The following is a 15,435-nucleotide window of genomic DNA, read 5'->3' as shown; positions in this document are numbered from 1 at the left end:
TCAAAGCCAGGGCAGGGTCCAGTTTCTCAGAGTGTGAATGAAGGCTATCCTTACACTTATGTCTCTGAAATCTCTGGATACATTTCCTGTGGTTTTGCATTAGAGGGTTATAGCACTATCGTAATTTCTCTGGTATTATAACTAATACCATGATTAACAGGATTTGTGCCTCAGAAGGCAAAAAAACCCCTTATTTAAAAATCATGAGGAAGTTTAAAGAGCTATGAAATAATTAGTGCTTTTCACAGGAGGTTTTATGATATTATACAGCCTGGAATGAGGCTCTGTGTTAGACCAAGATTTCAAAGCTCCTTAAAGGCTTTCGATGTCTAGCATGAGATATTTTGCTGAGTGTGAGGTTCAGAATGGGGATTCCTACTGTTTTCTCATAGTCAGTTCCTTTCATGTACTACTAGTAGAGGCACCCTGCCCTGGTAGAGAGACTATCTGCATTTGTGTGCATGAGTCTTTATCACTCAGTATGCTCATCTCCACGTGGGACACTTGGTTCACACACCATATAGATACATGGTTGGAAAATCCCCATTCTGAGAAATGTGTTTGTCCTGCTGAATCATCAGGACTCACTGGCTGTCATTTTACCAAAAATTGTTCTAGAGGCAAATGCCACCTAAAGCAGTCTCCATCTCCCATCTCTATCCCTGGCTGCTCATTGCTGGTCCTGTGCCACCTCTCACTTGTGGGGCTACATGAACTGGGGACCCTGCAACTTTGTTTTCTCCCTGGCTTACTCTAAATGAGAACAGCTTCTTTGCCCTTCTCATCCTCTGGCTGCACAAACAGTAGCCCTACTGAGCACTGGTACTCATGAAGGCATGGTACAGGAGCAGGGCCAAATGTGAAGGGAAGGCTGGCAGTGTTGGTTATGGAAGGGTGGCATGAGTGAATGAGAACTCCAGCATCTCCAGTTTGCTCATGGCATGGAGAGCAAGCAAACCTGACCAGTTCAAGATCCATGATTCAAATTTTAAGAGGCTGGACATAGGATTTGCATGCAAAAGCTCCATCTGATGGATTAACATCGTGCTGAGAAGGACTTAATGTGGGCTGGATTAGGCTATAGAATGCCACCAGGGTGCTTCTGCTGCTGAGCCAAACATTGTGCCAAATGAATGACTACAAGGCTCCTCAACACAAAACATTCAATAAGACTTCCTAACAAAATTAAACAAAATCAGCTAGCTTGATTCCTTCAGCTAAGTCATCACAGGAGAAACAAGCAGTTAGAGGGCAGAGAGAAAGAGCAATGATTTACACCATCTTAAAGCACTTGCTGAAATACAAGCACTGTAAAAATGTTTTTGACTGAAACTGTCTCTTCCCCAGTGGGCTGAACTGACCTGCACCAAGACCTTTCACTATAGAGTGTAGAGAAGTTGCTTTGTTTTTTTCTGATGACATGGACCAGAAACTTAACATCTAGATTTAGGGTGGATACACAACAGGTAAAACAATTATCAGAGTATAATTAATTTCAAATAAATAACTGTAACACATTGTCTGATTTGCAAGGAATCTCACTAAAGCTCCAGGGTGGGGAAAAAAGAGAAGAGAATGGAAGAGAATGAGAAGTGAAGAGAAAAGGGAGAGGAGAGGAGAGGAGAGGAGAGGAGAGGAGAGGAGAGGAGAGGAGAGGAGAGGAGAGGAGAGGAGAGGAGAGGAGAGGAGAGGAGAGGAGAGGAGAGGAGAGGAGAGGAGAGGAGAGGAGAGGAGAGGAGAGGAGAGGAGAGGAGAGGAGAGGAGAGGAGAGGAGAGGAGAGGAGAGGAGAGGAGAGGAGAGGAGAGGAGAGGAGAGGAGAGGAGAGGAGAGGAGAGGAGAGGAGAGGAGAGGAGAGGAGAGGAGAGGAGAGGAGAGGAGAGGAGAGGAGAGGAGAGGAGAGGAGAGGAGAGGAGAGGAGAGGAGAGGAGAGGAGAGGAGAGGAGAGGAGAGGAGAGGAGAGGAGAGGGATTACTTGCCCCATTTGTTTTCCATTGGAAAACAAAAAAGAGATTCAAGTTTAGAGGTTGGAAAAGTATCTTTTGTAATGAAAAGTCTCAGAAAATGCAAATATTCATGCATACAGCATTCAGTGATTGGTGCTCTGAACACTTTCACTCCCCAATGCAGTAAAATGTAATATTTGCTATAATCCTTATGTAGAAAAGTATAAGAACACACAAATAATTATTTGTTTAAAGTCTTCACCAGAAGAAGCAGAATGCTGAGCTGACCCTGGCAGGTATGATTTTACTACACACTGAACTTACCCAGTTTCCTCTGATGCCTGTAGAACTGATGTCTGACAGCTCCCAAGAAACCTTGAAGAATGAGAGCCCACTGAGCAGGGCTTCCTGGAAAGCTGACAGGATAGCATAAAGGGAGCAAATTCTGGATTCAAGTTCAAATTCCACCTCTCTCTTTCCTGTGCATACAGAGTTTGCTTTGGGCAGACTTGTCCTAGTCACATGACACACACACCAGTCAAAAATCCTCACCCAGGGCTGTCAGGTTACCCTTGGTGCAAGCCAACTTCCAACATCCCCAGCTGGCTGAACACTGCAAGACACCTTCTCTTTGGGGAGCTTTCAAGCTTCCAAGGCTGATTTTACAGGTGAGCAGAGACAAGGATCCTCTCCCTTAGTCCTTGCTGTGGCAGACTGAGTCCATAAACAGTTTGGAGCCATGGGCCACAGCAACTGGACCCCGTGCTAACATGTGCCAGTGATGAGGTGCACACCTTGCTTGTGGCTGTCTTCTCCAGGCAGCTGCAATTGTCACAGCTGTTTCCTGGCTGGGAGCAAGAAAAACAATCAACTGCCTCATGCTTTACAACTGCCACAAGCTGGTTTTATAGTTTACAGTTCTTCCTTCTTTAATGTATTTTTTCACTGATGCCTGTTTTCTTGCAATCTTAATACAAATTCTGGGGAGGCCAAGTTGCCCATGTCATATATCTCAGCTGATATTTTAAGAAACAGGAATTGTCTATCATATGCAAAGGGTAACTAATGTGAGACCAATCTAGTGTTGGAGAAGAGAAAGTGAATAAAAACCCTGAAATTCTTCATTTTAAAATTTCACTGCTTTTTAAGGAAACATGATAATTCTGAGTGTTGTCTGGATGAAAGCTCTGAATGCTTGGAGCTAGCAGTACTGATTTATACTACCATTTCACATGCTGTGAACTTTTCTTAAATATGTGGCTTTCCTGCTTCAGCACACATCACCCATATCAACAGGCACAGGACGCTTTGCCTGTATTAAGTAATAATAATAATAACAACACTAAACATCCACAACTGCAGAAATCTGCACATGTCACACATTTCAGCAACTAAAATGAAGTTGGAGGAGGCTTTACTGGCCCAGACTTTGCTCAGTGAGCAGCTACTGCTGAAGCCACAATCCTCAATAAAAGCCAAAGACACTGCTGAAGCTCTGTATCCTTCAGAGTGAGGCTCTGCACTGCTTTCTAGCTCCAGCTACTAGACCTGTCTGCCAGCTTCACTTTTTTACCTCAAAAGGCAAGGGTTTCTCTCAGAGCTCACAGCCTGTGCTGCTGCTGAACATTCCAGCTGCTGCCAGTGCAAGTGGGCACAGTAAGTGCCCAGTGCAGCACTGGTGTGGGAGGACACCTTCAGCACTGAAAGGGGCTCAGCTGTGTGACCCCTGGGCTGGTGAGCACAGGCAGCAGTGGCACCTGGCAGTGAAGCTGCATATGCCTTCACTGATGTTCCCAGCAGCATCAGCATTCAGTCTCAGCAGGAGCCTTTCTGCTACATAATCAAGTGCTAAAATGTCAGTGTCCTTTATGCACTGTGGTACATCCAGCACCAGCCAGGGCAGTGTGATTCTGGTTTACAGGCAAGGCCAGTCACTCTCCACTGAGAGTGATTCCTCCAACTCACACCAAGGCAGAAATGGGCAGAAAGAGGTCATTGTCCTTCTCACTCTCTTCTTTTGCAGGTATTGGGGATCCCAACTGAAGACACCTGGCCAGGACTTTCCAAGCTCCCCAACTATAACCCAGGTAGGATTTAACTCATGAGAAGGCCACCTTTTTCTCTGAGCCACTAGCCACTCCATTGTTGGGTCAGTAATTCTTATTATGAAAAATCCTGTGCTTATTATGAAAAATCCTTAGTGTTGCTAAATCCCTTGAGCTACTTCATGACAGTGGTGTAGAACCTAAAACAGGACTGGGATTGGCTTAGTTTACAAACAGAGGTGTGTGTGTGCCAAAGCTGCCTCACTGAGTGCTGGTATATGTAAGTCTAACAGATCTCATTGCTCAAAGTCTCACAGTGTATTTAGTCTCCCCTCCTCAGTGGAGTGGAGCAAAGGACCAATGTCTCCTGGTTTAGACTGGAAAAGCTGACAGGCACCTGGAGAAGCAGTTTATCTGAACTTTCCTTATTTTTATGGAGATTGGTTTGGGGACCTTTAAACCTCAGCTTTAAAGGTCACTGTCCCTGATTTTGATGTCGGCAAGGTGAGAAATCTGTGTGATTTACAAAGCTGGATTCTTTTATTTCCACATGAGCTGGTAGAGAAGTCTGTGTCCTGAACTTCAAAGGGCCAGTTGTCTCTTATTTTGATGTGGGCAGGTTGAGAAGTATGCTTTGAAAAGCTAGCTCAGTCACTCTCCCTCTCCCTCTCTCTCTCTCTCCCTTTCTCTCTTTCTCTTTTTGTTTAATGTTTTCTCCTGGGAAAATATATTCAAGTGTCAGTGAGGGGGAAATGATGAGCACTGATTCTCAGCCTCTCAGCAGGATCATTCTGTAAGAGAAATATTAAAGTGAAATATTAAAAACCCTAGAATGTGAAATTCAGCCATCCACAATCTAGCCATTCTCTCTCACTTATACCATAGGAGAGTGGTGGGGGGAGCCTGTCTATCTGGACAGGGGAAAAAAGAACAGGGGGGAGAGGAGGAGGGAGAAGACGTGCTTTGAGCAAGAGGTTTACAGGTTTAGTAGAGCATAGTAACATCTTTTCAAAGAAGTGGGTGTTGCTCTGTGACCCAGTCCAAGATGCCCCTCCTTTGATTCTGGTGCATGAGCACTAAACAGCCCCCATTTTCACATGGTAGCCGAGATTGGCTGAACAATAACCTGGTCTCACAGTCGAAAGGACTGGAATCTTTCACACAATTAGCTGAGACACATTAATCAAACCAGCGTGAAATGGGAATGTGTCGCTGTCCAAATTTGGATAGCAAGCAAGCACAGAGCAGACAGCTGGAGGAAGCATTTTCTTCTCTAAGTTGTAGAAAGCCTGGCTGGATAGTCCACAAGTTGAGAAGAGTGGTCTGGGAGATACAGAAATGCTCATGTGTGGGAGGAACTAATCACAAAGAAGTTTTTTATGCCAGTCATCTGCTAATACAAAGCCTCAAACATACAAACTCTGAGTGGTGATGGTTAGGTATCCTGGTGCTATGTAAAGACACAACCTAGAAATGCAAGCATTAAGGCGATGTTAGCAAAGAAACTTGCACAGACAACAAAGAATGTGGGTGCCTAGACCTGCTCTGAGCAGTGCTTCCCTCAGCTCTGTTTTGTCTGAGTAGCAGTGCTGTCCTCTGCTGCTCTGGAGGGTGCCAGTGGCAGGGCAGGGAGGGAGAGGACAGGCACCTGGAGAGCAGGGCAATAACCCCAGTGAAGTCGAGACATCATAAGCAGTTTTCAAGTCTGACTTGCTTTCAGACTTGATAGAAAGTTTCCCTAGTGGACTCCAGAGGGGCAGAATTGACCTGTGCTGTGATACTGGGATGCTGGTGCCTTTTGTGGCTGGACCAGGCAGAAATGCAGGACTCAGAGGACATTTCTGTTGGAGCATCCCACAGAGCTGGCAAACACACAGAAGAGGCTAGGTCAGTGTTTGGGGCAATAGCTGTGTTAGATGGAGAGGCAATGTCCCTTTCCCCTGCTGAGAGCCTAAGGGGCTGTGAGCTGTTCCAGCCACATTTGGGAACCAAGTGCTTGGCTCACACCTGGATTACACAAGCCAGTCTGGACAGAAGAAGGCGACTCTAAAATTGGACTATTTGCCCTACTCATGAACTAAATCAATTCACTTTTTGATGAGACTGCTGGTAAAAAGACAATTAGTCTGTTTGTTTAAAGCTAAATGCCATTTATATGCTTCTGGGCACTTCCCTTCTCTTCCCTGAAGCACAAATGCTGTTTCTCCCCCAGGACATGCTCAGCCCGAATACAATCTGTGGAGTCAGCCTGAGAAAACCTCTCCTGAGGTTATTCCCAGACCATTTGTGCGACTCTGGGTGCCTGGGTTGGTTCAGATAAGCAAACAAACTTTGGAGCTCTTCCCCAAATCTGATGGTTTGAATTCTTTTAGCTAGTCCTATTGATGTTCACACTGAGCACAGGCAGCAAACAAACAAACAGGTTCCTGCCCGCGGCAAGGAATGAACACGGGCAAAACAAAGCGCTGAGGTGTGACCCTATTCTCATTGAAGTTGATGGCAAAACTCCCACTGGATTCAGCAGCTAGGCTCAGCCCCAGACTGAGACTGTTCCTGGAAGGGATCCTGGGCCAGGTGGGTTAGTAGGAATCTTTGAAATGAAAGCTGGAAACCTTCAGATGTTTTCCTGTCACTGCTGTGGGCTTGAGCACATCCTGCTGCAGTCTGGAAAGGATACAGCATGGGCTGTGGGGTCCCTGAGTCGGGCACACACAGGGCAGCTGGAGGAAAAGCACCTCCTCTGCCTCCTCTATGGGCAGCTGGCAAGGGATGAAATGTGCAAGGGCCTTTTTGACTACCCTCTGCCCTGGTGTCTTGCACAACGTTCAAGAACAGCCTCGTGCCCATTCCCTACAGTTTGCCAAAGTCTCAACCTGACTCCAGGTGAATGGGAAGGATGGGTGAGTAACCTGTTTGTGGCCAGCCCTACAGCTTGTGATGTCACCTTCTCTCTGGAGGAGAGACACTTGGGGTAGGGCCTGCAAGCAGGCTGGAGAGCCATTCCCTGGAGAACATGAAGGACTGGGAGAGCTCCTGCCCCACATCTCAGCACAGTTGCTGGCTGTCTCCCTGGCTCCCTGGGCTTACCAGCCCTACCCATAGTGACAAGGCTTTGCCCTGTGTTTGTTCATTTGTTCTGTTCCCTCATTTTGCTTCCCCTGAAAGAGGCAGTTGCAGCTCTGTTAACACTATTTTTGAAAGCTCTCATGCTGAGTGAGCTCAAATCCTTGCATTAATCTACTGCTGTGTTCATTTCACTGCGCTGAAAAGCAGTGAGTTTAAATCCCCTCTAAACACCACTGGTGACACCAGAAGGCCAGTGTTTTGATCCAGCCCCATTAATGGTTACAAGTTTGAATCTAGACAGCAGGGGTCAAGGGCAGGAAAGGATTAGGAATCACAGCCCATGACATTAAGCTAGTGCTTTTGCCAAACCAGGAATGCTGGAGTGCCCAATGTACCAAGTGAGTTTTTATTTCCTTTTTCTGAAATTTGGATTCCAAAGAGTGGGGAGCAGTGCACATCTATCTATAACATGATGAACTGAGAGGGAGCTTTACTCCTTGATTTATTACACAGGCTGAATGATGAATTTGCCTGTGCCAGGTAATATCACTTCACAGAGCAGATGCAGGTTTCACACAAGGTCTTTTCAGATGCAGCAATGACTTTCAAATAAAGCCTAATTTTTCACGTATCTGCCGGCTTTGGTATGCTGAATGAGATTTAGAAGCTTTCCAGAGCCAACTTGCGCTCCCAGGTATGTTTTCAGTATCTGCTGCGTTTCCAAAATGTCACCAGCAGATGGAGGCAACAAGCAGCAGGCCCTGAAATGCAAACTTCCCATGATATTTGTGAAAATGCAGCTGAAGCCTGCATTCCGAGCGCTTTGGGGTTTTTTTGTAATCTCACTTTTTAGGTTGATGTTTCATTTAACACATGGGATGGTTGAAAACTGAATTCTAAAACGATAAAATTTTTATTGTCATAATAAACTGCATGTGGCTTTGATCTCAAAGGGAAGAGCAGCACTGTAACTAATGTGCAATGTATGCTAGCCAGGGTGTAGGGAAACTTCCCATCTGTGTGGCAATGGGCACAGCCTGCAGTTTTCAGCCTGCCACACAGACAGAGCTCTGCTCTTCTCCTGAAGCCACAGAGATTTAAGCCACAGAGATTTCACTAATGAGAGAAATTTTCTCTGGAGCCTGCAACCCCACTGCCTTCATCCAGCAGCACTTGGCATCCTTTTTCTGTCTCTTCATCAATTAGGAAAGTTTAACTTTTGTCCTCTGGCTTGCTTGCCTCATTATCAGTTCATTAGCTACTTCCACCTGGGTTTTCAAATAGGAAGGTATTTCCTCATTAGCACTCTCTACCTTGCATAAGGATGGAAAATAACAAACCTAAATGCTACCTTCAGATCTACTCATACTGTTAAAAAAGCCAATCAGCCCGACACAATCCCATCATTTTATGTCTACATCATCATTGTGAGATGATTAAATCAGTAGTTCATCCGCTTTTTTGAATGATCTAAATATTCTTTATCTCTTACCTTTATGGAGTAGCTGTTTACAGTGTTTTACAATTTTAGATTGCTCTTAAGCTTACGGTAGGGAAAATATTTACTGCTCTGTTTTTACCCTGCTCGACACAACGGGGCCTCGGCATTCTCTAAGGATTTGTCTATATGGGGTCAGTCAGGAGATTAATCTGAACTGATTTAAAGTGCATTAGTTAACTGCATTAAATCCCTGAGCAGAGACACACTGTTTTCTTACCCATATCTTCCATTTATAATCAAAGCTCTATACTCAAAGTGGCAAATTTGGCAGTCCTCACTCAGGCTGAATTCTTAGCTGAGAGATGTGTTTGGACAGGGAGAGGAGTAGTTAGCTCGCTGGCTCTTACACTACCCCTTGCAGATAATTGTTAATCTCCAGGTTACATAAAAGATAAATTTAAGTCAAGAGGCTTGCTCAAGGAAGCAAACTCCATAATTCAGGTATTCCTCCCAGTTCCCAGTAAGCAAGCTGGTATTTCTGTTTCTAATGTAAAGAAAATCCTATTTCCTTTTTGGAATGTTAATCTTGAAAATACACGGCAAAAACAAAGTGACATCTCACTAAAATTTCATTGAAAGGTTTTGCCCTGCTGTTACCAACTCAACATGCTTTTTTAAAATTCTGTGTTAAACTCATTAAAGAATATTAATGTTAAAATATTTCAGTACAGTACTTAAATAATTTTGGCATTTTTACTAATTTTAATGAAATTGATATATTGTCATAAAATGTTTTCATCTCACAAATCAAATTTTTTCTGACAGAAAGTTACCACATCTGAAAGTTTTTGGCCAGCTCTGTGAAGAGGCAAAAATTTCTACCTCATACAGAAAAATTTTTTGCCTTTCCAAACCATTTTTAAAATTGTTTTTCTTCTATTCTATCTGGAAACTTTAGATCGGTAATTTATTTCTACACTTTTGTTACAGTCAAGGGGGCAAAAAAAAAAAAAAAAAGGAAAGATGATCAGTGAAAATGTTACCAGTGATCCAAGAGGAGTGTTCTGGCAGTCTTGGTGACTTATTTGGGAAGGGAGTATTCAAGATGCTAATATATAACTTCTATATATTGGTGATATTCCAGTGCTCTGGCACAGCAACAGCCATGAATCTCATCCTAAGTTATATTCCCATTTACTGCTCTAGAAATTACCTTAGTATTTGGGTGGAGGAGAACAATCCAATTCTGAACTGTTACTTACCCTGTGAGAGGTTTAACAACCTGCTTGCCTGGTTTAATGGTGCAAGATTGCTGCTGGAAAGGTCAAGGGCTGGAAGTTCAGTCATTTGCACTTTTTCAAGTTGTCTGTGCATCAAGTCAGACGCCGGGTCTGGCACTCTGGAAATGGCCATGCAGGCAAAAGCAGAGGGGACTTCCACTTGGACTGCAGCAGGCAGCTGCTGTCCCTGAATGAAGTGCCTGGTGCTTCCAGGCAGATGCTCTTGAAGGGCTCAGCATTAACCCCAGCCGAGCTCTGACTCTGCTGGCAGCAGACCAGCGGTGCTTGCCTCCTGGTGGTCTCCCTGCTGTGGGGAATGCTTGTCCAGGCTGAGCTGGAAGAGGGGTGGACACCACCCTTCCTGCTCTCCTTCCCATGACTAGAGTGCCACTGTTCATTCTCTGCTGTCAGAAGCAGTGCTCAGGAAAATGTAGGTGGGTAGAAATTGCAGCCTTTCTGATTGCAAAAAAAAAAATCTCTGTTCATCAGCTCCATGGGGAAATTTTTCAGGCTTAAGCCATTCATTTGTATCTAAGCCTGAGAAAATTCATGCTTTACAATAAAACATTTGAGGAATGTGTTACTCTATATTTACCACAATGTTTAGAAATATGTCCTTGAAAAATATCAAGAAAACAGACTTCACAAAACTTCAAACTCTGCTAAGTTCCAGTCTGATAGAGATTACAATAATCAGTGAGTACAAAGCCTCCATGGGCATGGTTAACTGCACAAACAACAAACTCAGTGAGAGCTGTGGGCAAGAAGAGAGTGGGATCAAAGTGCTTTGTCTCTGTCCCCAGTCTTACTGCTGCATCCATGTAGAAAAGCCCCATGTAGCCATGGGGGCAATATGTGAAGCTCAGCAGCCCCTTGGAAAGTCAAGACAATTGACTGGGGACTCTGGCCTGCAAACTTCTTTTTGCTTCCTTTGTCTGAAGGCTTTAGGGACTGATGCTGCTTTTATTGATGTCAAAGCTAAGACTCACACTGTAACAGGAGGAGGTCCAAGGCCTATACTCACAGATATATGAAAGGGTTACAGAACTGGAACAGCCTTATTAAGATCAATGCAGGTACTCAAGTCCTATAGGAATAATGTATATTTATAAATAATAAAATGATAGATTCTATAGGACCCTTTGAAATTCTGAGCACATTTTTTTATAGGGGCTCAGAGAATGGGGTTTTGAATTGATTTTCATTTAATCTTGTGATTGCATATTACACTTTCTAGAACTGGTTGCTTCCAGGAGACCTCAGAGACTCCGAGTCATCTGTGACAGGTAAGCTATCTATAACAGCAATGTCAAAATTGCCTCTGGGTTTATTTGTTTCTTTGTGCAATCATTTAACTTGAAATGAGCTCTTTTGGCAAGCTCAGGAAGAGCAGGGTGGCTCTGTAGTAACAAGCAGATCTAACATCAGTTAAGCAACTGATTTTGAGAGATCGCAGCAAAGGTAGACACAGAGTGGGTTTATTATTCTCAGAGGAGTAGTGATTGTTCTGAGATAAGCAGTGATTCAGTGACTTTGTGTGCAGCTTTTTGTGGGGCACAGTTCCACTGAGAGGGTCATACTTTCCCAGGCCCTCTTGCCCAGACTGAGGACAGACTTCACACTGTCCCAATTTTCATTTTTGAAAACAGACTGTAGGAATGTTGCTCAACAGCAGTAAGGAAGACATGCTAGGACAGCATTTTCATGAGACAATGAAATAATCTTGTGATTAGCTAGGAGGGAAAAAATCACATTCTTAGTGGCCAAAGCTATGAGATGAAGGCCATGGTTACACACACAGCTTGACCAGACACACCAGCACTGCTGAATCACTCCCTAGTGTGCTGAGGGAAGGGAGTATTTTTTCAGGCACATACAGACACACACACATACACACACACAGAGAATGGATATATATGTATCAGTGAAAGAAATTTATAATCAGACAAAGTGCACTAACCTAGCTGAGGGAGCAATGTAAATCAAATCCCCCTAAGCTGATTTTGAGGCACACAGCAGGTTTTATAGATAAGTAGGAAAAGACAAAACAGGATTTGTCCTCAAGATTGTGTACATGAAGATGCCAATAATCAAATATCCTTTGAGGACATAACCACATTTTTCATTGCTTTTTAATATCTGTTCAGCTGATTGCTTGGGATCCAGCCCTGCTAGGAGGGAAGTGTGCTGCTCTTCAGAGCAGGATTTTCCAGATCCAGATGCTGTTCTAAATGGCTGAACAAACATGCTAAAGTTTTCAGCAAAGCACAGGTTTCTGAAATGCCAGCCATTGTCACGCACAGCTTGAGAAACACAGAAAGCTCAATATGTCCCAAACCCTTGTAATGCAGATCCTGGCACAGAACAAATCCTCGCTCAGCCCGAACAAAGAAATAAGTATATTCCTTGTGACTGTGCTATATTGCACTTCTGCTTTTTGGCCATAATCCTTTGACAGACCCCATTTCAGGTCAAACCCAGGGGCTGGCCTAGCACCTCCATGGCAGAGCTCTGGGCTGCAGGTGGGCCAGCTCAGCTCTGCCTTGGAGTCCTGGTGCTGCCATGGCCAAATAACTGCCTTGGAATGCTCAGCTCGGGAGAAGGAAAGAGCTGCTTCATACAGACCACTCAGCCATGACTCTCCATGGACAATCAAGAAATCAAAAGGGGGCTCTCCACAGAGCTTGGCCACCACCAGGAAGCCTGAGCCATGGTGGGAGGCACAGAACTGTGTTGCTGCCCAGAGTGGGAGCCTGCAGCAGCAGCAGAGACCACTGGGCAGAAGGTCTGCAGCAAGACCCTGCCATGGCAAGGACAGCCTGTCATGCAGCTCTAGCAAGAGGCCTCAGACAGGATGCTTTGGCTCCCTGTCCCATCCCTGGTCCCCAAGGAAGTGGGAACTCGAGCTGTTTTTCTGGAGCTGAAAATTCAGCAGTTATTGACCACAGTGAGGCCAGATACCTTCTACAAATTTGTTTCTCAGGGTCTCTTTCTCTCCTTCTGTCTTGGTGTTTTTTCTTCTTCTTTTATATTTTACATTTTATCTCCTCAAAACAGAAATGTCAGCATGTTGAATGTCCTGTATAGGGAGGGGGAGTGCAGGAGCAGGGGGATCCCAGCCTCTGATGTCACTTGGAGGGGAAGCACCGCTGGGGGCCAAGGGAGGAAGCACAACAGGCCATGCTCTGAAGCTGAAATGTGATCAGAACAAACAAACAAAGTAAAAGCTGTAAAACTAAATGACTATTTTTATTTGTTTCCTTGTTGGTTTGTTTTTGCTCTTCCACTTCCTTGTCCCCAGCTGTGTGCTCCTCTAGGGAGCTGCCACTTGGCATTGGTATTTGCTGGGCATGGATCATATGTGTATTACATTTATTTTAAGCACTCATCCTGAGAAACAGATTCTTCTCTGTGAATCCCCAACACATTTTACAACCAGCTGCACTACTGGTACTGGGGAAGAAGAAGAGGAAATGGTATTTTCTTTAGATTTATTAGGTTTGACCTCTAGTCTTCTCATTGGGCCAGTCACGTTATTTTTTACATTTGGACTGTCACTGTCAACTGGTACCACCAAACTTTGATATTGCAGTTACAACATGTAAAATATAGTCTCCTCAGCATCATTTCCCCTTTCACTTACAACCTTCTTTTTAAAAACCAGAAATTGGTTTTCAAAATTTGTCTGTAAACATGAGTTTGAGCTGAAATCCTGGATGCATATACCCCAACATAGTCAAACTCAGATGGAAAAGCCAATGTCCTGCAAAGCTATGTAGCTGGGGTGGGTTTATCCAGCTCCCCTGTGTCCCTCCACTATCTGCCTCAAGCTGAGAAGGACTGGGTCATTCCTGGTTCCAGCTTTCTGGCTCATCCTCATCTCCTATGCTGTTTTTTCTTCTCTTTTCCTAGGATGAGCAGGGTGCCAGCAGCAGAGAATTTGGCCTCCAGGATGCTCACAGCCTTCCCTCGAGGCCGAATCTCTGCACAAGATGCGCTTCTTCATAGCTTCTTCAGCCCTCTGCCTCCTCAGCTCTATCAGGTTCCTGCTGGTAAGTTAACTCCCTGTTTCATCTCTCCAAGAAAGAGCTGCTGCACGTGCTATTTACTGTGAGTTTCCTCTCTATTTTAAAAGTCTCTGCCATTCACCTGGATGTCTCTCTTTTCTGCCTGCACTCCCTTCCCTCTCCTATAAGCTGCAAAGTTTACATCCCATAGCAAATATGACAGCTTGTTTTTCTGTTTTCCTCTCCTTGACCACTGTGTTAATACTAGAAAGGGACCTTGGGCTGCTACCCTGGCCCTCTGCAAAGCAGAGGTGTGTATGCTTTGACAGGTCATCTCTTCCCCACTCTGTAACTCCAAGGACCTGGACATTTCCCCAGCTCACACTGTGTGTTCAGTGTAACTCACCCGCTGGTCCCTGCTGATGTCCTGAATTCCCATCTGCTCAGCATGGTGTGCTAGCCCCAATTCCCCTGGACTGCTCCTCCCACTCCCTTTTGATGTTGAGACAGCTGTTCCTTGTACCCTGTCACACCAGTTCTCCCTCAGTTTTACCTTGCTCCCTTCTCTTAAGCACACACAGTTGTGCCTCTCCTGGCCTGAGCTGACAAAAAATGCAGGGTCTCCAAGCTGCAGTTCTGCTCCTCACTAGGGAAAGCTCCCTCCTATTGGACTGCAGGCCAAAGGGACCTTGCATTCCTTGTTGCCTCCTGGGCACCCTGTACACTAGTTAGTTTGGTGGTGTCTTTTAAGATAGGGGCAATTCAGAAAAAGCCTTCACGGGCTGTGTTGTCAAGCTATTGGAAAACAAAATTTCTGGCTCCTGCGACACATCCCAGGTGGAGAAGCAGCCAGCTAGCATCTCTCCCAATCCCCCAAACTGCTGCCCTTCAGAAGGTGCTCTGTGTGTGTATGTGCTTGAGTGAGAGACATCTGCATTCCTTTTCTGTTCACCCAGCCACAGAGCACAAATCTACTTTGACACTTTTAGAAAAATGAAAAGATGGAATCTCGCAGGAGCCTGCCTGTGCCGGGGGGGGAGGAGGGGAGCACGCACAGCAGGAGGGAAGTTGACTTTTCTTTATACATATAGGGTTTTTTCCATGCAGAGTTTAAATTATGCCTGATAAAAGGAGTTTCGTGGATGTTTCAGTTCTTTCAAACCCTCCTGGCTTCCTCCCAATTAAATGAGGTTTGTCAAAGCCACAGGGCTCTGCTGCTGCCAGAGAGGCGGACAAGCACTTCCCGCAGTGACATCTCCAATCCCCAAGGGAGAAGATGAAAGTGTCAGTGCTGAGAGAGAGAGAGGGAGAGAGAGAGAGAGAGAGAGAGAGGGAGAGAGGAAAAAAACAGGTACAGAGACAGACAGTGTGAGAGAGAGGGAGAGAGTGAGGAGAAATAGAAGGAATGAGAAAACAGATTGGCATAATGTGTCAATCTCTCCGATATGCTGCCAGTGAGGGGACAGATCCCTTTCACCTGGGTTTAGGCACCGTCCTGTATTTATTATCCCCCCTTGCAGCAAGAAGTATGGTGTGGACAGGAAACTGCATGGCGTTATCATAGCAACCAATGTGTTGAGAACAGAATCAAAGTGCACAGGGCTGAAACAAGTACAGTACGATCATGCAAGACCATATTCATGAGTGACTCA

At 45.0% G+C, this 15,435-nt stretch overlaps 1 protein-coding gene across 1 annotated transcript in view; it reads left to right on the top strand.

Moving 5' to 3' along the window:
- Positions 1 to 15,435, top strand: part of CDK15 (cyclin dependent kinase 15) — a 35,377-nt gene that overhangs the window by 15,556 nt on the left and 4,386 nt on the right. The window contains exons 9-11 of the mRNA XM_059852344.1: positions 3,968 to 4,031; positions 11,014 to 11,062; positions 13,689 to 13,828. Coding sequence (XP_059708327.1) covers positions 3,968 to 4,031; positions 11,014 to 11,062; positions 13,689 to 13,828 — 253 coding nt within the window. The remainder of the gene's footprint in view (positions 1 to 3,967; positions 4,032 to 11,013; positions 11,063 to 13,688; positions 13,829 to 15,435) is intronic.

The sequence above is a fragment of the Haemorhous mexicanus genome, chromosome 8 (genome assembly GCF_027477595.1).
Source record: "Haemorhous mexicanus isolate bHaeMex1 chromosome 8, bHaeMex1.pri, whole genome shotgun sequence".
Taxonomy (NCBI): Eukaryota; Metazoa; Chordata; class Aves; order Passeriformes; family Fringillidae; genus Haemorhous; species Haemorhous mexicanus.
The sequence above is the reverse complement of the archived record's forward strand: the minus strand, read 5'-3'. Positions and strand labels throughout refer to the sequence as shown.